Source organism: Somniosus microcephalus, chromosome 3 (assembly GCF_052327205.1).
Source record: "Somniosus microcephalus isolate GS21.2 chromosome 3, FLI_Smic_1.0, whole genome shotgun sequence".
NCBI classification, from domain to species: Eukaryota; Metazoa; Chordata; class Chondrichthyes; order Squaliformes; family Somniosidae; genus Somniosus; species Somniosus microcephalus.
This window is the reverse complement of record NC_140989.1, coordinates 319599033-319625109: the sequence shown is the minus strand read 5'-3', so window position 1 is coordinate 319625109 and position 26077 is coordinate 319599033. Positions and strand designations below refer to the sequence as shown.

Sequence of the window (26077 nt, the reverse complement as noted above, 5' to 3'; positions counted from 1 at the left end):
TTGCTCTCGAGGCGGTTCAGAGAAGGTTCACTCGGTTGATTCCAGAGATGAGGGGGTTGACGTTATGAGGAAAGGTTGAGTAGGTTGGGCCTCTACTCACTGGAGTTCAGAAGAATGAGAGGCGATCTTATCGAAACATATAAGATTGTGAGGGGGATTGATCGGGTGGATGCGGTAAGGATGTTTCCACTGATGGGTGAGACTAGAACTCGGGGGCATAATCTTAGAATAAGGGGCTGCCCTGTCAAAACTGAGATGAGGAGAAACTTCTTCACTCAGAGGGTAGTAAATCTATGGAATTTGCTACCCCAGAGAGCTGTGGAAGCTGCAACATTAAATAGATTTAAAACGGAGATAGACAGTTTCCTAGCAGATAAGGGAATTAGGGGTTACGGGGAGCGGGCAGGGAAGTGGACGTGTGTCTAGGTTCGGATCAGCCATGATCCTATTGAATGGTGGAGCAGGCCCGAGGGGCCGTATGGCCTACTCCTGCTCCTACTTATGTATTTCAAAAGCAGCTTGTTGGAGAGTGTTTCTCTGCATTGAAAAACCAAAATGCAGCACTACAGAGTGATGCAATCCGATATTAATGACTTGGATAAAGGGACCGAGTGTAATGTAGCCAAATTTGCTGCTGATACAAAGATAGGTGGGAAAGCAAATTGTGTGGAGGACGCAAAGAATCGCCAAAGGGATATAGATAGGCTAAGTGAGTGGGCAGGAATCTGGCAGATGGAGTATAATGTGGGAAAATGCGAGGTTATCCACTTTGGTAGGAAAAATAAAAAAGCAAATTATTATTTAAATGGGGAGAGATTACAAAATGCTGAGGTACAGCGGGATCCTGGGGGTCCTTGTACATGAATCGCAAAAAGTTAGCATGCAGGTACAGCAAGTTATTAGGAAGGCAAATGGAGTGTTGGCCTTTATTGCAAAGGGAATGGAGTATAAAAGTAGGGAAGTCCTGTTAGTGAGGCCACACCTGGAGTACTGCGTACAGTTTTGGTCTCCTTATTTAAGGAAGGATATACTTGCATTGGAGGCAGTTCAGAGAAGGTTCACGAGGTTGATTCCGGAGATGAAAGGGTTGTCTTAAAGGTTGAGCATGTTGGGCCTATACTCATTGGAGTTTAGAAGAATGAGAGGGGATCCTATTGAAACATAAGATTCTGAGGACGCTTGACAGGGTAGATGCAGAGAGGATGTTTCCCCTCATGGGGGAATCTAGAACTAGGAGGCATAATTTCAGAATAAGGGGGCACCCATTTAAATCAGAAATGAGGAGGAATTTCTTCTGAGGGTCGTGAATCTTTGGAATTCTCTTCAGAGAGCTGTGGAGGCTGGGTCATTGAATATATTTAAGGTGGAGATACAGATTTTTGAATGGTAAGGGAGTCTAGGGTTATGGGGAGCGGGCAGGGAAGTGGCGTTGAGGCCAAGATCAGATCAGTCATGATCTTATTGAATGGCGGAGCAGGCTCGAGGGGCCAAATGACCACCTCCTGCTCTTGCGTCTTATTCTCAGTTCTTTTTCTTCTCTGAATTCTGTTTCAACCATAGTATTGGGGATGGAAAAGCAGTTGGGGAATTTGACATGGCACCTGGTGGCTACCCCAGAGTGATACCCTTAATGGGCTGGGGATAGGCTATGTATCTTATCCCTTGCATGCAGGAGATGTGCAGTACTGGGGAGAAAGAAAGGTTCATATTATATAATTCAAACAATTCTGAATGACAAGAACAGTCGTGGACTGCTCGATTTTGAGGAGACTACATTTTATTTTCCTCCCCAGAAAGTGTGTTTAAAAATTTTTGAAGGAAGGGAAACTAAGATTCTATATCTTTTGAGATTGATTTGCACTGAGCTCTCTGGTTTAAAGAAGTGTTCTCTTAGCCTTTTAAGAAATATATGAATTATAGTGATGATTCTTCGTTATTTTTATAAGCATTCATAAAGCTTGAAAGAATTGCTGAGTCTGATGAGGAAAAATTAGCTTTAGCAGAGACTGTCTTTAACCCAATGCTGCACTTGGAAAACAGTGATAGGATCGGACAAAGTCAACATGGATTTACAAAAGGTAAATCGTGCTTGACTAATCTACTGGAATTTTGAGGATGTAACTGGTAGAATAGATAAGGGAGAACCAGTGGATGTGGTGTATTTGGACTTTCAGAAGACTTTCGCTAAGGTCCCGCATAAGAGATTAGCGTGTAAAGTTAAAGCACAAGGGATTGGGGGCAAGGTACTGACTTGGATAGAGAACTGGTTGACGGACAGGAAGCAAAGAGTTGGAATAAATGGGTCTTTTTCCGAGTGGCAAGCAGATCGGTCCTAGGACCCCAGCTATTCACAATATATATTAATGATCTAGACAAGGGAACTAGATGTAATATCTCCAAGTTTGCAGATGACACAAAGCTGGGTGGGCGTGTGTGCTGTGAGGAGGATGCCGAGAAACTCCAGTATGATTTGGACAAGTTGGGTGATTGGGCAGATGCAGTATAATGTGGATAAATGTGAGGTTATCCACTTTGGTGGCAAAAACAAGAAGGCAGATTATTATCTGAACGGCAATAGATTGGGAGCAGGGGAAGGGCAACGAGACCTGGGTGTCCTTGTGCACCAGTCGCTGAAGGTAAGCATGCAGGTGCAGCAGGCGGTTAAGAAGGCAATGGTATATTGGCCTTCGTAACGAGAGGATTCGAGTACAGGAACAAGGATGTCTTGCTGCAGTTGTACAGGGCCTTGGTGAGACCACACCTTGAGTATTGTGTGCAGTTTTGGTCGCCTTATCTGAGGTTCTTGCCATGGAGGGAGTGCAGCGAAGATTCACCAGACTGATACCTGGCATGGCAGGAATGATGTATGAGGTCGATTGGGCTTATACTCGCTGGAGTTTAGAAGAATGAGGGGATCTCATTGAAACTTATAAAATTCTAACAGGACTAGATGCAGGAAGGATGTTCCCGATGGCAGGGGAGTCCAGAACCAGGGGTCACAGTCTAAAGATAAGGGGTAAGCCATTTAGAGATGAGGAATTTCTTCACCCAGAGAGTGGTGAACCTGTGGAATTCTCTACCACAGAAGGCAGTTGAGGCCAATTCATTAAATATATTGAAGGAGTTAGATATATTTCTTAAGGCTAAAGGGATCAAGGGATATGGGGAGAAAGCAGGGACAGGGTACTGAATTTGGATGATCAGCCATGATCTCATTGAATGGCGGAGCAGGCTCGAGGGGCCGAATGGCCTACTCCTGCTCCTGTCTTCTATGTTTCAATATTAATTGTTAATTCAGGGTGCTTATAACTTCAACTTTAATACTTCCATCGACACCCTGATGTCATTAACTCTTGTATTTTCCTTTCTTAAATTTTTTTTTAATTTTTTTTTTAAAAGAACTTCAATGATATCCAGCTTTTGTATTTTTCTCTCTTTAAAGGATTCTGATGGTGAGAATTTCCCCATTTTAAGTATACAAAAAATCATCAATTCATCAGCTTGTTGTCAGTGAGCAGTCCAAGTTTGTAATAACACAGGTATTTCCTAGGGATCGTTATAAATTCCTGGGTTCCATGTCCAGCAGTTTAAACAATGAAAATGTGTGTAGTATTTCAGTCTGTTTTCTGAAACTGAAATAGAAAAATGCTTAACACTCATCAGGTTGGGCAGCATTTGTCAAAAAAGTTGTTGTTTCAGGTCTATAACCCTTCGTACTGCCCAGTTGAGGAACAGAATTAACAAAATAATCAATGACTGTTTTTGTTAAGACACTGTCATTGATTTATTTCTAAGGCATAATCTGATTGTCACAGGATGAATTAGCTGATGAACATTCATTTCACAGTAAATCCACATGTTCTGATGTGCTTAAATGCATATTTTCCATGGCTAGTTAAGCTATCAAACTTTTAACAATTAAATAACTGTCCATCTAGTATATCAAACTGACTGTTCTTGTTTGCCTATATTTGGCAAGTGATACGCTGGAAGCTAAAATAAATCTCTGGGTAGAATCTGTCCTAATATATTTTCTTACTGTGCATGATCTATTCTGTTTTTCACCAAGCTTAAAAACAACAGATTGCTTTTGGTTTTTGTCCCTCCCTGTTTTCCTAAATTTATTAAAAACATGGTGAAAAGTAAGTGTTAAGAACACTTTCTTCTATGCCTCCCCCCTTCCTCCTCTGAATCTGGCACAGTGACTGAAAAACATGAACTTTTTTTTAAAGTCCTAGTTGTTTGTGCAAAGTCTGATCACCAGAAAGCCAGCTGGCCAACCAACAGCATACAGTTGTAAACAGGAAACTAGCTAGTTCCTGTGTTCATTGGTTAATTTTCAGATGTTTTCAGTTTTCACAAGTGCCAGTGACCTTAAAAACCCTTCAGGTGACGCCGTATAGTTGAACAAATAATGATTTTCTTCCTCTCCTGCCTTTCAGGAGCACTCCTAGGTTAGAAATGCAGAGTAAATATCTGTCTACAGTGCCTCAACAATGTCCTTCAGCCCCAACCTTCACACAGCGCAATATTTCTTAGTATGGCAATTTTCCATTTCCCACAGAAGTCATCCTGTGCAATTTCAAAATTGCTAATTTTAACTTAATTGGAACTGCCCAAACTTGCCCACAGGGTCGGTACTCCAGCAAAGACGACTTTCATTCAGTTTGGGCTGGATTTGAACTTGGTTCCAGAGGTGACAATTCATTGCCTAATCCACAGGAGCACCTACCACCAAAAGAGATTTTTTTACACTAAATTTTGTGTTTTTTTTTAATGCATGCTTATTAAGTGATGGGAAAATTAGCACTGGCTATTGGCATACATGGTATGAACATTAATCTGTGGTAAACAGTTCTGTACTACAGTTTCTTAATTGCCTTGATTTCCCCCCCCCCCCCCCCCCCCCCCAAAAAAAAAAAACAACCCAATGTTGCTGAGAGTTTGGTTTTGGAATGGGCTTTCCAAATTGAGTTATCATTCATTTTCACTCTGGTGGGGGAAGGGGATGGAACCCTTGCAAGTACTGTATTGATGAACTCTTAGGGACTCCATTGTAACAACCAAAACAGCAGGTCCAGCTACCCAAAGGAACACAGTGCTGCTGTTACAGAAAATGTTTTGTCAATACAAAGCAGTAGAAATAATATGCTAGTAAATCAACAAATACAGGGAAAGAAAGTGTGCTCCAACCCAGGCAGACCGCTATGATAATCTTGCAGACCCCTTGGGATTGGGTGCTCCCAGTCTGAAAGCCTATAATTGTGTAGCATCACAGCACCTTATTTTTATTTTGAAAATGCTACGGGTAAAATTCTGTTGGCACCCTTAGTTTAAAAACGTTAACTTAAAAATATACATCACAATTAAACCATAGTTTAGTTCTGTGTGAATAACCAGTGCTAATTGTCTCTGGTATGTGTTTGGGAGGAATTACCGAATCATTCATAGATTACAAACATAGGATATATGGCACAGAAACAGGCCATTCGGCCCAAGCAGTCTATGCCGGCATTTATGCTCCACTTGAGCCTCCTCCCGTCTTTCCTGATCTAAATCTATCAGCATAATCCTCTATTCCCCTCTCCCTCATATGCTTGTCTAGCCTCTCCTTAAATGCACCTATACTATTCACTTCAACCACTCTCTGGTAGCGAGTTCCACATTCTCACCACTCTTTGGGTGAAGAAGTTTCTTCTGAATTCCCCATTTGATTTTTTGGTGACTATCTTCTATTGATGGCCTCTAGTTATGCTCTTCCCCACAAGTGGAAACATTCTCTCTCTATCCACTATCAAAACCTGTCATAATTTTAAAGACCTCTATTAGGTCACCCCTTAGCCTTTTTTCAAGAGAAAAGAGACCCAGCCTGTTCATCCTTTCCTGATGTGTATATACCCTCGCATTTCTGGTATCATCCTTGTAAATCTGCACCCTCTCCGGTGCCTCTATATCCTTTTTATAATATGGCGACCAGAACTGTGTACAATACTCCAAGTGTGGTTGAACCAAGGTTCAATACAGGTTTAGCATAAATTCCCAACTTTTCAATTCTATCCCTCTAGAAATAAACCCTAGTGCTTGGTTTGCTTTTTTTATGACCTTGCTAACCTGTGTCACAACTTTGTGTATTTGTACTCCGAGATCCCTTTGTTCCTCTACCCCCCCCCCCCCGACTCTCACCCTCCAAGTAATGTGACCTCCCTATTCTTCCTACCAAAATGTAATGCCTCACATTTATCTGTCTTGAACTTCATTTGCCAATTATATGCCCATTCTGCAAGTTTATTAATGTCCTCCTGTAATTAGTTGCAGTCCTCCTCACTATTGACTATCTTCCCCTCCCCCCCCCCCCCCCCGCCCCTCAAAATTGGTGTCATCCTCAAATTTAGACATTGTTTTTGATTGCAAAGTCTAAATCATTAATATAAATTGTGAACAGTGGTCCCAGCACTGATCCTTGTGGAGCACCACTACCCACCTTCTACTACTGTGAATAGTTACCCTTCACCCCTACTCTCTGCTTTCTGTCTTGAAGCCAGCTCGCTATCCATTCTGCTACTTGCCCTCTAACTCCACATTCTCTGACCTTATTCATTAGTCTATTATGTGGTACCTTATCGAAGGCCTTTTGAAAATTTAGATAAATTACATCTTCTGCATTACCATTGTCTATTCTCTGTTACCTCTAAATAAAATTCAATGAGGTTGGTGAAGCAAGACTTTCCCTTTTTAAAATCCATGCTGACTATTCATATTTTTAACTTCTAGATGTTCTATTTTCTCCTTTAGTAGGGATTCCATTATCTTTCCTACCACTGATGTTAAGCTGACTGGTCTATAGTTCCCTGGACATGTTTTATCTCCCTTCTTAAATATAGGTATGATGTCAGCTATCCGCCAGTCCTCTGGCACTACACCTTTTTCTAATGAATTATTAAATATGTGTAGTAATGCCTCTGCTATCTCTTCCCTAGATTCTTTTAAAATGCGTGGATGTAATCTATCTGAACCAGGGTTTTTTTTCCTGAGTTTGATTAGTTTAATGTATCTCCTTTTTTATTTTAAATAGTTATTTCATTACTAATCTCATCCAATGTCATGTCCACCTGTTCTATCTTCCTGGTAAATACTGAGGCAAACTAATTATTTAATATTTCTGCCATCTCTCTCTCTCTCTCTCTCTCTCATGCCTGTGGTATTATCCTGTCCATACCTTAGTGGTCTTATTCCCATCTCGACCTTAGTTTTTTTTAATTTTTGTGCCTGCCTGTAAAATATTTTACTATATTGTTTTATGTTCCATGATAATTTAATTTCATAGTTCCTCTTTGCCTTCCTAACTTTTTTTTAACTTCTCTCCTAATCTCTTTGTATTTTCCCTTATGCTCTTTCCTGCTGTCCATGTACTTTAATGTATGCCTCTTTCCTTGCCCTCATTTTTCCCCTTATGGCTTTATTCATTTTTTAAATTCATTCCTAGGATGTGGGCAAGGTTAGCATTTATTGCCCATCCCTAATTGCTTGCCAAGGTGGTGGCTCACCACCACCTTGAACCACTGCAGTCCTTGGTGTCTCATTAGTATTTAGCTTTTTTTTAGCAGAATATATTTTTCCTGGACTCTGTTGAACACTGTTTTAAATGTTTCCCATTGCTGTTCTGTGTCATTGTTTGACAATATCATTGTCCATTTTATTTTCCCAAGTTCTATTCTCAGCCCTGCAAAATCAGCTTTTCTCTAATCTATTACCCTGGTCTTCGTCATACTTATGTCCTTCTCCATTTATTATTTTAAAGCGCATTATATTATGGTCACTATTGCCTAGATGTTCCCCTACTTTCACTTTTCTTATCTGCTCTGGTTCATTCCCCATTACTAGATCCAATAGCGAATCCTCCCTTGGGCTTTTTACATATTGGGTTAGAAAGGAGTCTTGTATACAACTATAGATGTGTTGCACAGAATTATACATCAGTGCACTTTTATTTTGTAGAGGTTTTGTGATGTATCAGTAAGTGAAATCATGTTTATCTGCGGTCAATTATAAACCATGAACAATCCAAATAAATAACTTGAATCTCTTGTTTTCCCCCTTGCCCTTCCTGGGGTAATAGGCTGAAGAATTGTCAGGCCATTACTATATACAGTAGTTAGCCACTGAGGAATGCGACTTGGGCTAACTGGTAACATACAAAATTCTTACAGAACTTGACAGGGTAGATGCAGGGAGGATGTTTCCCCTGGCTGGGGAGTCTAGAACCAGGGGTCACAGTCTCGGAATAAAGGGTCGACCATTTAGGACTGAGATGAGGAGAAATTTCTTCACTGAGGGTGGTGAATCTTTGGAATTCTCTACCCCAGAGAGCTGTGGAGGCTCAGTCGTTGAGTATATTCAAGACAGAGATCAATAGATTTTTGAATATTAAGGGAATCACGGGATATGGGGATAGTGCAGGAAAGTGGCGATGAGGTAGAAGATCAGCCATGCTCGAAGGGCCAAATGGCCTTCCTCATAGTGGCACAGTTGAGATTAAGAACTTTTCAAATTGCAATTTATCCCCAATAGAATTTTATTCATGCTGGAAAGGACCTTGAAATTGCTTTTTTAGACAATGTATGATCATATTTTCTCTTTTTTGCTTAGGTAAAAGGAGCTGTACAGAATGCTTTAAAGACAGGCTATCGTCATGTAGACTGTGCTGCAGTGTACAACAATGAAGCGGAAATTGGAGAGGTCTTTAAGGAGATAGTTGGTGCTGACAAGGTAAGATGTAAGAATTTAAATGACCCATTAATGAGGACCACGCTATTAAAAATAATGAATCCAGATTTGGGTTAGTTTTGGGTTTTTGTGATGCGTCGTTTTGTTCTTGTCCTCTTTCATAAACTGACTAAATTACAAAGATCGAACCACCAGAATGAAATATCACTTAACTCTTGGTTCGTCCCCCAAAATATCATAGATTGAACAGATCGCAATTTGATGTATTACTGACTCTTATTTCACTAAATCGCCACAGTACTGGATATTACGATTATCAGCATAGTCTTTGCAAATAGAACAGCTGAGTTCAACTTAAATGTAACAGTAATATTCAATTTCAAGAATTCCAGTATATTCTTTGCAAAGTTGGTCCTTTTCAGTTTATATAGTAAAGTAACAGTTAGCAGTCATGCTCATCCTGTTTAAATGTATATCTTTGAAGATGTTAAAAATATGCAGCCGTTTTGATCAAGTCTAAGTTTAACATTTGCATCAAAACCGTTACCTACTTTCTCCGATGCACTTGTTCCAACTTCTGGCAAATGCCTTCAAATCATCTGTAGTCCTGGTTTTTCAGCCATCTTCTGGCTAGCACCTTGATGTGCTTATACTGTTACAAGTTAGAAGCATGCAGTATATTACTGATTAACAGTTGGATTACACTGTTCCACATTGTAGTCATGATTTATAGTACTGTTGGACTACTCGCTGAACTGCTGATCCACATGCTAGCAATCTAAACATTCTGTCTACAAATTTCTACTTTCATACATCCTTCAGACTTCCCTGCAAGGGTTTTTTCAATGTAAAAAAAAGACTTGCATTATATCGCACCTTTCACGACCACTGGACATCCAAAGTGCTTTACAGCAAATGAAGTACTATTTTTGAAATGTAGTTACTGTTGTAATGTAGGAAACGCGACAGCCTATTTGCCCACAGCAAACTCCAACAAACAGCAATTTGATGATGACCAGATAATCTATTTTAGTGATATTGTTTGAGGGATAAATATTGGCCAGGACACCGGGGATACCCCCCTTGCTCCTCTTCAAAATAGTGCCATGGGATCTTTTATGTCTGCTTGAGAGCACAGACGGGGCCTCGGTTTAATGTCTCATCTGAAAGACTGCACCTCTGACAATGCAGCGCTCCCTCAGTACTGCACTTGAGTGTCAACTAAGATTTTTGTGCTCCAGTCTCTGGAGTGGGACGAGGGTGCTACCAACTGTGCCACAGCTGACACTCTAAATTATTACATTGAAAGGTAGAATAGTCTCAAACAACCACACTAAAAAGTGACGTCGAACTGAATGATGCATTTAAGCTGTCGGCAGTCTTGTCTCCTGTACGTTTCAAATATGTTATCCCTATAGTGCTACAGCTTTCCCTGAAGGTATTTTTGCACAGCCACCTCTTTTTATTCAGCCAATGCCCAGATGCTATCTGAAATATATTAAAGATTTTTTTTCCATTATGTCTGACTGGTATGGGTCAGCTTCTTTGTGACTTATACTAAACTATACAAAAATATTCATTATGCACTTGATTGCATTTTTAATTTTTAAAAATGTGGTTAGAAATTTAAGTTCACATCAGTGAATGGCCTTATTTTAGAATTCCAGTTAAGTCCTGCAGGCCAGCTTGCGATGGTTCCATTTTTTTTACACTGGAGCAATGAATATGACAAAGTCCAATCTGGGTACTCTTAACACATTGCAGAAATAAATTGTTTGACAATCTCATTCCAAAAAAAAAAAAATTATTGGCAGGTGTTTAGTATGGTATCTGCATTTACTGGTCACAATGACTGCACTAATGAATCAAAAAGCAAAATGTGTTTTGAATGATGGCTGAAGATCAAATTTAGAGGAAAAAATCAATATAATTGGTCTTTAGATCCAAATGATAAGCATATCATATTTGGCATGTAAAGTTGACTGAACATCCAAGCTAACTGAGGAATTTAATTTTTATATCATACACTTCCTCTTGTAGATGGTAAAGCGTGAAGAACTTTTTGTGACCTCCAAGTTGTGGAATACTAAGCATCATCCTGAAGATGTGGAGCCTACCTGTCGCAAATCCCTGGATGACCTGAAGCTTGCTTACCTGGATTTGTACCTGATTCACTGGCCTTATGCCTTTCAGTAAGGCATAGTTTATATCTAAGTTTGTTGTGGGATTGGATAGTTCTGAGTTGGAATATAGCACTTTTCGTTCTGGAAATAGTGCAGACTGTTGGAAGCTTTCCTTTGACTAACTGTAGTGGGCTCATTGGTCTGTTGAAAGCCATTGGCTTGCACAGAATGCTGACTACAAAATTGGTTTTGCATTTATTGTATCCACATAAATGTGGGTTTGTGATCAGTTTACATGATAACCATGATTATCAATAAGACTCAACATTTCTAAACAGTAGTTTGAGTATCTTGCATGTTCTACAGTATGGGCTGGATTTTCATTCAGGAGGCGGGACTACAACTTTTGGGGTTGTAGTCCCGCCTCCACCGAGTTCTAGCAAACCCACGTGATTTTGACTTGATTGACCTTGAGGCCAATTAAGGGCCACCCGGCAACGGGTGACGTCACATTGAAATTTCATCTGTCAAGACCTTTTGACAGATGAAATATCAGTGTTTCACAGCTGTTTGAAGCTGTCAAACACTGACAATCTGTACTCCAGGTTAATTCCTTCCTGTCAGGATTTAGAGATCTTCCTGGAACAGAAAGCAGAGGCTGCAGATTTTGACAGCTGGTGGCCATTCTGCTTTCTGTGCCAGTGAGATGAGGGACTCCTGCGACCTGAAGGAAGGAAGGCTGTAAAAGTAAGTAAAGGCTAGTAGAACTTCTTTAAACACTTTACACAAACCAAACACACTTACCCCTGCATTCATGCACCCATCACTCACCTGAACACCGGACATCTCGACCCCTCCAAGCCCTTTACCCCAACGGCTTGGTGTGGTTTGGAGCTGTTGAGAATCCCACACTTCAACAATGAAAATAGGGATTAGGCTAAAAACTGCCTGTTAACTACCTGTTAACAGGCAGTTAATTGGCACTAATCCCCTTCCCGCCTCGGAGGCGGGATGGGATCAGGACCCCCGATTTCGGGATTTTAAACCCCCACACGCCTCCAATCCTGACTCCATAACCCAATGAAAATCCTGCCCCATGTGTTGTAATTACAGTTTCAATTTTGAATTTTGTGCTGTTTACAGACGAGGTGACATCCCCTTTCCAAAGAATCCTGATGGCACAGTACAGTATGATTATATTGATTATAAGGAAACTTGGAAAGCTATGGAGGGGCTAGTAGAAAAGGGGCTGGTGAAAGCCATCGGACTCTCAAACTTCAACAGTCGACAGATAGATGATGTCATTGCCACAGCTACTATCAAACCTGCAGTGTTGCAGGCAAGAACATTTTTGGAATTTTTATTGTAGTACCATCAAGTGAGTCAGTTGTACATAATCTGTTTCACTCCCCCAAAAAAGATATATTGAGCTGTTTTCTGGACTCATGACTATATAACACAATATTTGCATAGTACCATATAACATTGCATTTTATCAATGGTCAAAATGAATTACTTTAGACGTACAATAACTGGGGACTAAATGTGCAGGCACACTCGGAATTGTGATTTCAGTTACCTGTACTTGCACATGTAGCCTTTTATTTTGTGGGGCATGTGACCAAATAATAATTGCTATATAAGCCAACTAATCTGGATGATTTGTGGGCTGGTGAAAGGAAGAATATTTTTCTGTAAATCAATTTAATTATTTCTAGTGCTGAACACTTTCTAAAAGTTACCTTGTACTTAAACCAAACTGTCTTTTAAGATCCAGGAACAAGTCTTAAGTCCTGAGAACTTTGTGTGACTCATGGCATTTCGCTGTATATCATTCCTAGGTTGAATGCCATCCATATTTTGCCCAGAATGAGCTGATTGCACATTGCCAGAAGCGTGGGTTGGTGGTGACTGCATACAGTCCTCTTGGTTCCTTTGATCGGATGTGGAAAGCCCCAGATGAACCAGTGTTACTTGAAGATACTAACATTAAAACTCTAGCTGATAAACATGGGAAATCACCTGCTCAAGTTGTGCTCAGGTACGGGATCTTAGAATAATTTTGTAAGTTATTATAAGACTTAAAGCAATTCAATCAAGATAACTCTGAAAAGAATGAACAGCGCAATTCTTTTTAAAACAAAACAAAATGACTGTTGGTGGGGCTATGGTCAGAGAAGTACATTGCAATAAATATTCTGGCAGTGACTCCCACAGTCCACCTGAGAACAGTTTGGACATCTGAGAGACCACAGAGAATGTGACAGGACTCTTGATCCGTACAGACACAGGTCTTTGCCTATGGAGCTTACCCACTAGAGAAAGTCTCCCCTCCCCCGGCAACTTTTAAGGTAATGCAATTGTTCCTGCTAGCTGGTTTCCCCTGGCCCCATCATGGTGAAGTGCAACCCTCTCTATCACAAACACCTGGGTGAAACAATTGTGGGACATATGCCAGGTAATATATGGATGCTGCCTGGAACTCGAAGCACCAGGTAGTCTGAAGCCTACCCTACCCAGATATCCCCATCCCCACACCCAGCCTGACTCCAGGATACGATCACAAGCTGGCAATAATTCTCTTCTGATCTACTGAGTTGTGAAAGTCTCTCGCACAGCCCTGTAGGATCTCTTTACACCCCCACCCCCAGCTCCAGCCAAGTTTTGGCAGAATCCTTGAAATCTTCTTGATGCGGCTGAACCCGAGAGCATCAAATTATCCTAATTGGTGTTCAAATTAGAAATACATTGTACTGAAACACTCCTGCAGAGTCCATATACCTTTCTAATGCATGTTTGTCAGCTGTGGCTCAGTCGGCAGTACTCTTGCCTGAGTCAGAAGGTTGTCTGTTCAAGTCCCAATCGAGACTGGAGCACACAATTCTAGGCTGACACTCCAGTGCTGCACTGTCAGAGGTGCTGTCTTTTGGATGAGACGTTAAACCGAGGCCCCGTCTGCTCTCAGGTGGACGTAAAAGATCCTATGGCACTATTTTGAAGAGGAGCAGGGGAGTTAACAACATCCCTAAAATAGATTATCTTGTAGGTATTCGGGTTCACCTAAGTAGGTATTGGACGAATGCCTATACTAAATAATCGAGTTCGACTTCAGGGAACAATCTAAGTTATTTAATGCAGGAAACAGATGAAGTACAGCAGACAATGGCGACGGATGCAGGAGAGCCGTGGAGTAGGTCTTGTCCCAACGGGGACGCCACGAGGACTGAGTTTGCAGTCCCGTGGCTAGCGTGATGCCGTCATCACACTCGGTCGCTTGGACGGTCATGTGACCCGCGTCGATACGTCGACGCGTTTACCTGGCACTGTAGCTGGCCGTTGTGGCTGAAGTCGCGAGTGGGAGGCACCCGGCACTGCGGTAGGCCGAGCTGTGCCGGAGGCCGTGCCGGAGGCCGGGCCGGCGGCTGCCGCGCGTGCGTCACGTGATGCGTGACGTCGGTGCGTTACGTTGCGTTCTTAAAGGGGCAACAGCCCTAACAGGTAAGTTATATACATACGATAGCAAAATACTGCAGATATATACATACATCGTTAAGTTAGTGAATTATGTACATCATTATAAGTAAGGGACACTCGGTAGAACCGCCACAATCTCGTCATTATCACATTGCTGTTTGTGGGGCAATGTTGTGTGCAAATTGGCTGCCACATTTCCTACATTACAACAGTGACTACACTTCAAAAAAAAAAGTATTTCATTGGCTGGCTATAAAGCGCTTTGAGATGTCCAGTGGTCGTGACAAGTGCTATATAAATGAAGACTTTTTCTTTCTTTTGATATATGTGAATCCGATTCAGTCTTAAACTTCAATAGTGATGAAGGTTGTTTCCAATGTAAAAATTGCTGTGGCAAAAACTTTTGTGTTGCTGACCAGAAAAAGGGTCTTTTCAAAAACCTGGTGACCTCAAGTCAAAATTTACATTTTTGTCACTATTTTAATATTGACCACATTTTAAGATGATCAATTAGATTCACTCTCTTGGCTCTCGAACCTGATTCCTGTATTCCAAAATCCTGCTAACATGAACCAGATACAGCACTATGTAGTTCTTAGCAGAATGAGCTGCTCTTTTTTTTTAATAAGTAGTGTCTTCGGCAAGCATTTACAACATTCTTGTTGAGAACAGGCCAGTTCTTGAAGTAATCTAGGAAGCTGAGTGCATTGAGTTAGGAAGGATCATCAGTTTGAGTATCTGAACTGCTAATAGGATGTATTGGAGATTAGTCTCGCCATGTCTTTGGAATCTTCTTAGAACAGATTTGAAATCATCCTAGTCTATGTTGTATCGTGCCCGTCCTGGGGGAAATTATATTGGAAGCCCCAATTGGTACTGTAATTACAACTCTGGTCCTACAGTGAGACACCAATGCGCTAACAAAACTGCTGAACTCCCATTTCAATAGCTTTGCATTGATGAAACAAAGTTTTAAATCATGTGCTTTTGTTTTCAAAAGTTTCTTCAGTATCTGACATTCCTACTGATTCAGCCAAATGGGGAATAGATGTTTGTGTGAATTGGGCATCTTATAAATGAACCAGTGTCAAATTGGACTATTGTTATGACAAATGGTGCTATAAACGATTTGCAAAATGTTAAGTTTGAAGTAGGTTTACTATACCAACTGTTGTCTTTTTTTTTGACTTGGCTTCAGTATTGGGGATATTTTTTTTAAATTAACTTTTGGTATCTAACTTTGATCTAATATTGATTCCTAGCATCTTGCTACCTGTAGGAGATGACACTTAAATTTAAAACCTGTATAAAAGGAAGCTTAAGGAAGTGACTTTCCTTAAATCTTCATGCTCTAAATGCAGTAGCCTCTGTCATTTTATTTCAAAAATCTGTTTCGCCAGATGTTTACCAACTTGCTCTTGTAGTTGGCCAATGAATTTGAATTAATGACTAAAACTGTTTACTCTAGGTTTTCCACAGTTCTTTCCATGTAACTTCATTTAGAATGCCTCTCTCTGCAGGTGGCAGGTACAGCGTGAGGTGGTAGCTGTTCCCAAGAGTGTCAATCCAGCACGAATTGCACAGAATCTACAGGTAACTTGGATGTTTCACCAGTGTTCAAATTGAGCTCAATTTATGTTTCTATGATTAGTAAAGAAACAGCAGGGATGGACGTTCACTAACTTAATTTTACATGTAGCAATAAAGATTCTCATGTTCATAACGTGTGCAATGATCCTCATTATCTTGTGAACTTGTAGTAAAAAGTCAAGTACAGATGAGGGAGGCCATTCAGCCCATGTTAATTCACCCATGCAGAGAGATCCTAAAATCCCCATCCTTTGTAGCATCCAATTGTTTCCTGAATGATTCCAGGGTTTTTCCACATGTTAATGACTGAAGTGTATCCAGTCTTTCCTCATAACGCAAACCACTGACACTGCGGATCGGTCTCATGGCTCTTCTCTGCACTGTCACCAGTGCTTAATTGTCTGTTTCTTGGCCACCAGAACTGGGTGCAGAATGATATTTGATCACTAATTCTATTCCACTATTTTAGCTATGTTGTTCAATATCCTATTGGCTTTGTTTGTTGCTCTCCATTGGTTGGACATGTTCTACAAAGACTTCTAGGTCTCTGTTTGATTCTATACTATTTCTACAGCATTCATGGAGTATGCATGTTCTCTTTTTTCCTTCCTATGTGCAGCACTTTATATTTGTCTACATCAAATTTCATCTGCCAATATTCTGCCCACTTACCTGTGTTGTACAGCTCATTCTTTAATTGCTGGGTTGTCTTCTGATTCCACTGCCCCTCCCAGTTTGGCATCTGCAAATTTAACCATTTTGTTGCTCAGATTTCGCTAGATATTCGAAAGATCGAACAAATAGGTTCGCAATTTTCCTTTTAGGGTTCAAATGTAAGTTTGGTCTGAACAAACACACGGGCAACAGATTTCATGTACAAAGATTTATCTTTAATAAATGCTTAACAAACACCATTCATTATTTAAAGTACAATTCCAAAATAAAGGACTCGCAACTTCTATTGATACTACCCGATTTGGTCCGAGGTGATCAATCTCTGTCCAAACCTCTACGTAGGGTTTCTGTCCCCAGGTCCCTGCTGTCGAGTGTTGCTCCTAGGTCCTCTCTTCCTATCTGGGGTTTTTCCTCCTGGCTTATACGATTCTAAAATCTGTCCCATCTCTTTGGTTACACATTTGTTACTGTCCCTGCATCCTAATGATTAGTTTACCCTATTTCACATCCTGTCTCATCTCCTTGATTAGTTTACGTCTTACTTCATTTAACTGGCGTCTGTAGTGATCTCACTTGTGTCTGACAAGGTTACCTATGAGTCCTCTGTTTAGAACATTCCTGAACCTCTGCATTATTTATCCAGTATCCCTTACACGTGGTGATTCCTTCACTTTATTTCAGTTTTCTTACATAGCTTCCATTTCCACAATTTGCATTAAGTTTCTGAAATTAGATTGAGCAGTCGTCCCAGCACTGAGCCCTGAGGGCACCCGACTCAGTACCCCCCACTCTGCATAGCAAGTACTTGTTAGAGAAGATGTTTTATTATCCTTCAGTCCATTTCTTATCCATTCCTAGGTTTATCCTGCATCCCCACAACTGAATTTAATATATTTTGGAACTTTATCGAAGCTTTTTTGAAGTCGAGGTACGCCATACCATGGGGCTTAACACAGTCCACTTGGGTTGGCACTTCAAAGAACAGAGGTTGGTCAGACAGGATCTTCCTTTATCAATCCATGCTGACTTATTAACTAGGTACAGATGATCAATTTTACTCCTGATCCATTCCATTATTTTACAGGGAATGGAAGTAAGACTAATGGCTCTGTCGCTGACTCTTCTCACTGGTTTTGAATATGGGCTCCACGTCAGCCTGTCTCCAAACTACTGGTACTTCCCAGTGTCCATTGACTCCCTCATAATGAGTGTCAGTGCGTTACTAATCTCTTCCCTGGTATCTTTCAGCACTCTTGGATGAATGCCATATATCCCTGGGGATTTGTTTGTTTTGAATCCATTTGGCCTGCCTAGGCTAAATTTCATTTATAATGAAGTCATTGATTTTGCTTGGGATATCTTTGTTTAGAGAAGGCATGTTACTAATGCCTTCCCCTATGGATACTGAGAGGAAGTAGTTTCAGAATATTTACTAGTTTGTACTCCTCAGTTTCAAGCTATTTATGGTTTTCCTCACACTTGTCCCCACCGCTTATCAGATGCGTTGGTATTATCGCCGTTTGCCTGCTATGAGGGAGACAGTAAAACGAGTAGCGCTTCTCAAATATTAACCTGACATTCAAAATGCCCCCAAATCACCAGTAAACAAAATAAACCAGCGCATATGAGGAGGGTCACATCTTTTTTTTGGTAGAGTGCAGTTAAAATAAAGGCTGTCTCCAAGTTGGCAACAGTAGATTTAGGTAGATAGAGGTGCTGCACTAGGTCGTGCTGGCTCATCTTCGGAAGTTAATGCTAAGGCTCATCGCTTTTCTCTTTCCAGCCATGTTTGCTGTTGCAGTCAGTACTGTTAGTGCAAACTGTAACCTGACACCAATGACTGGATTAAGTGGTCAAGGTAATGGTGTGAACAACTGATTTGAGTCTGTCTAAATAGCTGGAGCGTTTAATACAGCATTCGCTGTGCCTTAGCCATTTGCCATTCCCATCAATGTCAAACGGCTGGCTGCAATAACCACAGGCAGCATATAATTAGACTTGGCTTCAGCTACTGTTTTTCCAGGTCTCCACCCCTCTGATCACCCTTTTAAAACTTTTTTTTTTTAAATTCATTCCAGTGAGCCATTCTCCTTTCTCCCAGCAGGATTTGTACAGGCCATTCTCCCTCCTCATCTCTCAATTAATTAATTTAGGGTCCTGTTTTCTTTGGTTTTGGAAATGTATTTGTAATGCTGAGCATGCAAGATACCTTTAAACGCGCTCCTCTAATTCTGAGCTTTTGAGCATCCCCACTCAACCATTGGTGGCCGTGCCTTCAGCTGCCTGGGCCCTAAGATCTGGAATTCCCTTCCTAAACCTCTCCACCTCTTTGACCAAGCTTTTGGTCCTCTGCCCTAATCTCCTTGTGGCTCGTTGTCAAATTTTGTTTTATAATACTCGTGAAGCGCCTTGGGACGTTTTATTATGTTAAAGACACTATATAAATACAAGTAGTAGTGTTCCACTTCACTTAAACTGCGGTGTTGTTGAACAGTCTTCCCCCAATTTATTTTTTACTTGTTCCTCATTTCATGGAAGTTATCTTTGACGTTATCTACCTGCCTCCTAGGTATTTTTGACTCCCAGATCATGTTAAACTTTATCATTGTGTCATTGTTGTGCCTCAGGGTGCTACAACCTCCATTTTATGGATCATAACAAAAATGAGATCAAGATGAGCATTGTCTGTCGTGACTTCCTTGATGTACTGGATCAAGAAGCAGTTCTGTATTGCTTGACAGTCTTTCTAGTAAGACTTGGAGTGGATTTTAAATCCACTGCCTTCCCACTGTGGAGATGATCATCTCACACTCCTACCTATCCTGCTCTCAACTCTGGCTCTGTTGCATTCCTGTTGGTAGATTTCCATGGAATCACTCTTAAAACATAAAATTGCTTTTCCTGTTCAAGCGTGATCCAGTGCTCTGGCTTTAAACCTGTAGGTTCCCCCACTCACCGGACTCCATATCAGTGAGTCCCCAGTGTCTGCAAAGGAGAAAGTCTGCTGCAAATTCCTCCCACAAGTTCATTTTATCAAGACCTGACGTTAGAAAGAAAAAGTCACAGGAAAATAAAAAAGAGTTACTGAAGGCATCTAGTCAGCTGCAGTTACATTTTCCCTGTGAATCTGCATTCTGTGCTGTCCAGATTTCTCCCCTGCAGCTGCTCTGTCTTTGCTGCTTCTCATTTCACTCCAACTGCCAACAACTTTCAGATCATAAAGCAGTACTCCTAGATGGGGTCTGAACAAGACTCTGTACAACTGAAGTGTCACCATCACTTTTGTATTCTGATAAAGACCAATATTCCATTAGCCTTTTTGTACCTGTGCACTAGTTATTTAGTGATTTGTGTATATGGACACCTAAATCCCTTTGCTCTGCCACAGTTCCTTGTGTCTCACCATTAAGAGAATATTCTGATTTATTTTTCTCTGATCCAAAGTGCATGATCTCTCACTTCCTCACATTGAACTCCATCTCCCCTAGTTTAGCTCACTCACCTAGTCTACACCTGTTTGTAATTTCCTGCTCCCACCTAACTTACTGTGATTTTTTTTTTAACTTTGGTGTCATCTGCAAACTTGGATATGCAACTCCCTCTTCTTCATCCAAGTCATTAATAATATATATAGCGGGGTGGGAGGGGAAACTAAGGTCCTGGGAAGCACCACCTGTCATATCACGGCAATCAGAACATTCCCTTTATCCCGACTCTGTCTCCTACCTCCCAACCAAATACCAATCCAAACACAAGTTGCCTCCAATTCCGTGCTTTCATTTTTTTGCTAATCTCGTGGAATCTTCTCCAGTCCATATAGTCAACATCCATAGGTACTCCTTATCCACCATGCTAGTGACCTTTTTTATTTTATATAAAAAAAATTAAAAAAAATTGAACTAGATTAGCCAGACATGACCTACTCTTGTAAATCGATGCTGACTTTCTGATCAGCTGATACTTGTCCAAGTGGTCAGTCACTCTGTCTGATAGATTCCAGTAACTTTCCCACAGCTTGTGTTAAACTGGTGAGTCTGTAGTTATGTGGTTTCTCCTTCCCTCCCTCCCTTAAATGATGGAGTGACATTTGCAGTTTTCGAATCCAAAGGCACAATTCCTAAAGCTTAGAGCGCTTTGGTAAATGATGACTCTCATATATTTGCAATTTCCTCACCTATTTCTTTTAATGCTCTGGGCTGGATATCATCAGAACCTTTGTAAAAGAGACAGTATTATTTTCCTTCAGCAAATTTATCCTGGGTGCTCCAGACAAAAACAAAAGCCCTAGCACTTGAAACTCCAGCATCAAGATCCGCCTGAACTACATGTCTTCCCTAAGGAAGTTGACACGGCAACTTCCTGCTTGTTCTCTGCCAGTGTCACTTTTAGACTAGATGGATGAGAGCAGCCTGGTTGGGGAGGGATTATGTGTATACTACTTTTTCACCCCCCCCCGGGCCAAAAACACAATGTGGTAGTGTTATTGTGTGCAACAATAGTTTATTACTTTAGGAGTTGTTTTATCCACAAGTAAAGTTGCCAAACAAATAACACTGGAAAGTTTTAAGAATGCTGTAATTGTCACTCTCTTCTCTTAGGTATTTGATTTCACTCTGACTGAAGATGAGATGAAAACAATTGGAACTCTTAACAGTAACTGGCGGTACATTGTTCCAACAATTGTAGTAAGTATTCATGGGCTTCTGCCCCCCCCCCCCCCCCCCCCCCCCCCACACACTTTCTGCCCACTCCCAAGTGTACTATGACTGTATGGGTGCTAAGAGAACTGTAAACTGTATAGATGAGGGCAGTTGAATTTCAATGTTGAGGCTAAGATTGCAATCATTGACCGTTGAGTCTGATGCTGTATTGCTAGAGCTACTGACCTTTCCAACTCTGCGCGTGCCTGGCCGTGTCCCAGGATATCAAATGGTTCCATTTTTACTGTACAATAGGGAACAAGACTTTTTAAGCTATTCTCACGTTGCACCTCCATGTAATTACGTATGTACATAAGGAGTGGTGCAGTTTTTTGAATCCCTTTCATGTTTGAATTTAGACTGGGGGGGGGGGAGGGGGGGGGAAAGAGAAACTGCTGTGAACAGTCAGAGTAGTTGCAGCATCTATTTGGATGTTTTTTTTTGTCCTAATACTGGTAGTGTTTCCCATTGTTTCCTTGGAGGCAGTTTGGAAATTGCCTGTCCTACTTAGAAATGAGGGTCTACTTTTAGCCAATTCAGCTACTGTTTGATAAAGGATCTTAATATTGGCATGGTATTGGGGTCACTCTTTTTGACTTGTGCTGATCACTAAAATGCAGCAGAAAATATTAAACACTTAGTTAATAATTAGGCAGATTATGTGCATCATAATGTAATTTCTTACACTAACCCTTTTTCCTCCTTGTTAATACAGGTTGACAACAAATCTGTATCCAGAGATGCACTGCATCCCCATTACCCTTTCAATGATCCGTATTAGTGTCTGCAGGATGAGCCGTTTCTGCTTTGATGTTTGTAACCTTGTGCAAAAACTAACTTCTTGCACCAGTTGCTGATGGGATCATTTAATAATTCCTTTGTGAAAAAGCAATGTTTGAAAAGTCTTATTCAAAATCACTGCTGTATTTTGTAGCTTTTCAGATACTCCTAGCACTCCACTGATTCCATAGAAATGTCAAATGTTTGAAAGCAAAACAATAAAATTACTGGAGAAAAGTTAACATAAGGGAGACCTCAATTCAGATTTTTCCTTTCCTCATTTTCCTCTATATTTTTTTTTAAATCAGACCTAGAGAGAAATGTAGTTTGACATTCACCCACCTCCCAAAACAAAAATCACGAATAGGCTTGTACCTAATGAATTTATTGGAGACACTGTAGCTTTTGGTGGGGGAGTGGAAATTTTGCCATAGTAAGTAATCTTGCATATCTTCAAAATGTTGACACTCCCAATTTGAGGTTTGAGGAATATTTAATCACCCAAGTGCTGGTTGGAAGTATACATCCTTTGTTTTGTGGAGAGTGAATTTACTTTTAACATGCAAAATTATTATTTTCATCACTGTGTAGCTCCTTCCACTCCTCGAGATAAAATGCCTCTCTGTAACCCACAAAACATTGGATTGGATCAATTCTGATTCAGTAAAAAGTTGGTTTAGCTTGTCCATTGGGATATGAAAAGGGCTTGGATAGAATCATACGGCACAGAAGAAGGCCATTCAGCCCATCGAGTCTGTGCTGGCTCTTTTGAAGAGCAATCCAGTTAGTGCCACTCCCCTGCTTTTTATCCATATCCCTGCAATTTTTTCTCCAAGTATTTATCCAATTCCCTTTTGAAGGCTACTATTGAATCTGTATCCACCACCCTATCAGGCAGAGCATTCCAAATCCTAAACACTCGTTGCATAAAAAAGTTTTTCCTCATGTCGTCTCTGGTTCTTTTGCCAGTCATCTTATATCCGTGCCCTCTTATTGACCCTTCAGCCATTGGAAACAGTTTCTCTTTATTTACTCTATCTAAACCCTTCATGATTTTAAACACCTCTCAAATCTCCTTTTTAGCCTTCTCTGCTCCAAGGAGAACAACCCCAGCTTTGCTAGTCTATCCACGTAACTGTAATCCCTCATCCCTAGAATCATTCTAGTAAATCTCTTCTGTACCCTCTCCAAAGCCTTCACATCCTTCCTAAAGTGTGGTGCCCAGAATTGGCCACAATACTCCAGCTAGGGCCGAACCAGTGCTTTATATAGGTTTAACATAACTTCCTGGTTTTTGTACTCTGCCTCTAATTATAAAGCCCAGGACTCCATCTGCTTTATTAACTGCTTCATTAACCTGTCCTGCCACCTTCAAAGATTTGTGCACAAGCACCCGCAGGTGACTCTGTTCTTGTATCCCCTTTAAAATTGCACCATATCATCTCACTTTTCTGCATTGAATTTCATCTGCCATGTCTCTGTCCATTCCACCAGCCTGTCTATGTCTTAAAGTCTATTATCTTCCTCACTGTTTACTGTACTTCCAAGTTTCATGTCATCTGCAGTGGATGATTTAGCAAGCTGATTTGTTTCTCATTCCTATTTTCTTCGCACTTAACTAGCAACTTAAACTGAAATAACCCTCCCAACTGAGGTGAGTTTGCAATTGAGACCACAAACACTCCTCGGTTGAGAATTACTTCTGTGACTTGAACTCCACTTCATTTGGCACTTAACCCACTTCACCGATCAACCTATCTGGGAAGAGGGGCTCCAAGATATGAGTACGTATAGGAAGGTTAATGGCAGACATCACTATATATACAGGATGGGTGAGTTTAAAAACTAGATTGTGAAATACAAACTTTGGTTTAATGTTCACTTATCACCCAAATATCTGCCGATTCCTTGAAGTTTGTCAAAACATGATTTCATGGATATTACTTCAAACACAATCGCTGCAAAAGTAGTGAACACACAGCCCTAGTGATTTTGTTTTCTTTACAATCAGATTATAAATGCACTACTAACTGCTGCTGATATCCTGCTTTGTGCTCTATTCTTTATCAACTTCATTAATGTATCTGATTTATTGGCAAGACGCTTGAGTATTAATAAAATTGTAATACTGTCAATGTTCCTGTAATATTGATATACAAGCAATCAATACAGCATCTGACCATCCAGAGGGTCGAGCACAAGACTTTGCACATTTAATTCCTATTTAAGAACATAAGAAATAGGAGCAGGAGTGGGCATTCGGCCCTTCGAGCCTGCTCCACCATTCAATGAGATCATGGCTGACCTGCCTCAACTCCATTCACCGGCCCTATTGCCATATCCCTTGATGCCTTTACTAGTCAGAAATCTATCGACTTCTGTTTTGAATATACCCAATGACTGAGCCTCCGCAACCCTCTGGGGTAGAGAATTCCAAAGATTCACCACCCTCTGAAGAAATTTCTTCTCATCTCAGTCCTGAATGGCCTTCCCTTTATCCTGAGGCTGTGGCTCCTGGTTCTAGACTCCCCAGCCAAGGAAAACATTCTCCCAGCATCCATCCTATCAAGCCCTGTAATAATTTTGTATGCTTCAATGAGATCCCCTTCTGAATTCAAGAGAATACAGACCTAGTTTACTTAATCTCTTCTCATACGACAGTCCCGCCATCCTAGGAATCACTCTCGTGAGCCTTCATTGCACTCCCTCTATGACAAGTATATCCTTCCTTGGGTAAGGAGACCAAAATTGTACACAGTACTCCAGGTGTGGTCTCACCAAGGCCCTATATAATTGGAGTAAGACTTCTTTTACTCCTGTACTCAAATCCTCTTGTAATGAAGGCCAGCATACCATTTGCCTTCCTAATGGCTTGCTGTACCTGCACATTCACTTTCAGTGACTCATGTACAAGGACACCCAGGTCCCTTTTGAGCATCTGCTTTCACCATTTAGGAAATACTCTGCCTTTCTGTTTTTTCTACCAATGTGGATAACTTGACATTATCCACATTATATTCCGTCTGCCATGTTCTCGCCCACTCACTGAGCCTGTAGAGATTCCCTTGAAGCCTCTTCGCAACTGACACTGCCACCTAGCTTTGTGTCATCAGCAAATTTGGAAATGTTATATTTAGTCCCCCTCATCCAAATCATTGATATAGTTGATATAGATTGTGAATAGCTGGGGCCCAAGCACCGATCCTTGCGGTACCCCACTAGTCACAGCCTGCCATCCTGAAAAAGACCCGTTTATCCCTACTCTTTTTTTTGTTTTCTGTCTGTTAACCAATTCTCAATCCATGCTACTCTTTACCCCCAAGTATTAATTCAAAGTATTATGAATCTATAATTGTATACTGTTTTAGTGCTTTGTGGGTCTTGCTTATTAACGTTCCCAGCTATTAATTCACAATTATAGAAATTTCATAAAGGTTGCTGTAGTTTTGAATCTATACAAATATTGATGTACTGTAATTTAGCAACTATGTAACAGTTTAGTCAAAATTCACTAAGTTCGCTGCAAATTCTCTCATTTATAATTTCTCAGCTCCTCTAGAGAACCAGAGATTTTAAAATCATAAAAATAATCAGGAGATTGCTACACATTTTAGTGTTCAGAGACTACCTAGTTGACTCTCACCTGATTGCCAGAGGCCAAAGTACAGACAGGCAGCCTGACTGCCCTTTCCGCAACATAAGATATGTGGGCCAGTGTGCCAAGGAGAGATTAAAGAAATGTCCCAATCCAAAAAAAACAAGCACCAAATCCTGTTCTGGCACTTTTACAATTCTACTCTAGGCCACTACAGTACATTAAATTATTTATTGCGGATTATAAGAACAAAGTTCATCACGTTGGGATCGATGTTAAATACCACTTGGAAGAAGCACTGAGGAGAGCAAGGGCACAATGTATTCTGGGTGGGGCATTTCAATGTCCATCACCAAGAGTGACTCCGGAGTATCACCACTGGTCAAGTCCTGAACGACATGGCTAGCAGATTAGGC

The 26077-nt window shown here is 40.8% G+C and overlaps 1 protein-coding gene across 5 annotated transcripts in view; it reads left to right on the top strand.

Moving 5' to 3' along the window:
• Positions 1 to 24201, top strand: part of akr1a1b (aldo-keto reductase family 1, member A1b (aldehyde reductase)) — a 32219-nt gene extending 8018 nt beyond the window's left edge. For all 5 annotated transcript variants that reach the window (XM_085983042.1, XM_085983041.1, XM_085983039.1 and 2 more), the window contains 7 exons: positions 8647 to 8766; positions 10765 to 10916; positions 11991 to 12186; positions 12689 to 12888; positions 15842 to 15914; positions 21185 to 21271; positions 22002 to 24201. In XM_085983042.1, the coding sequence (XP_085839168.1) occupies positions 8647 to 8766; positions 10765 to 10916; positions 11991 to 12186; positions 12689 to 12888; positions 15842 to 15914; positions 21185 to 21271; positions 22002 to 22067 (894 nt within the window). In that variant the 3' untranslated portion in view covers positions 22068 to 24201. The remainder of the gene's footprint in view (positions 1 to 8646; positions 8767 to 10764; positions 10917 to 11990; positions 12187 to 12688; positions 12889 to 15841; positions 15915 to 21184; positions 21272 to 22001) is intronic.
• Positions 24202 to 26077: the final 1876 nt, after the last annotated feature.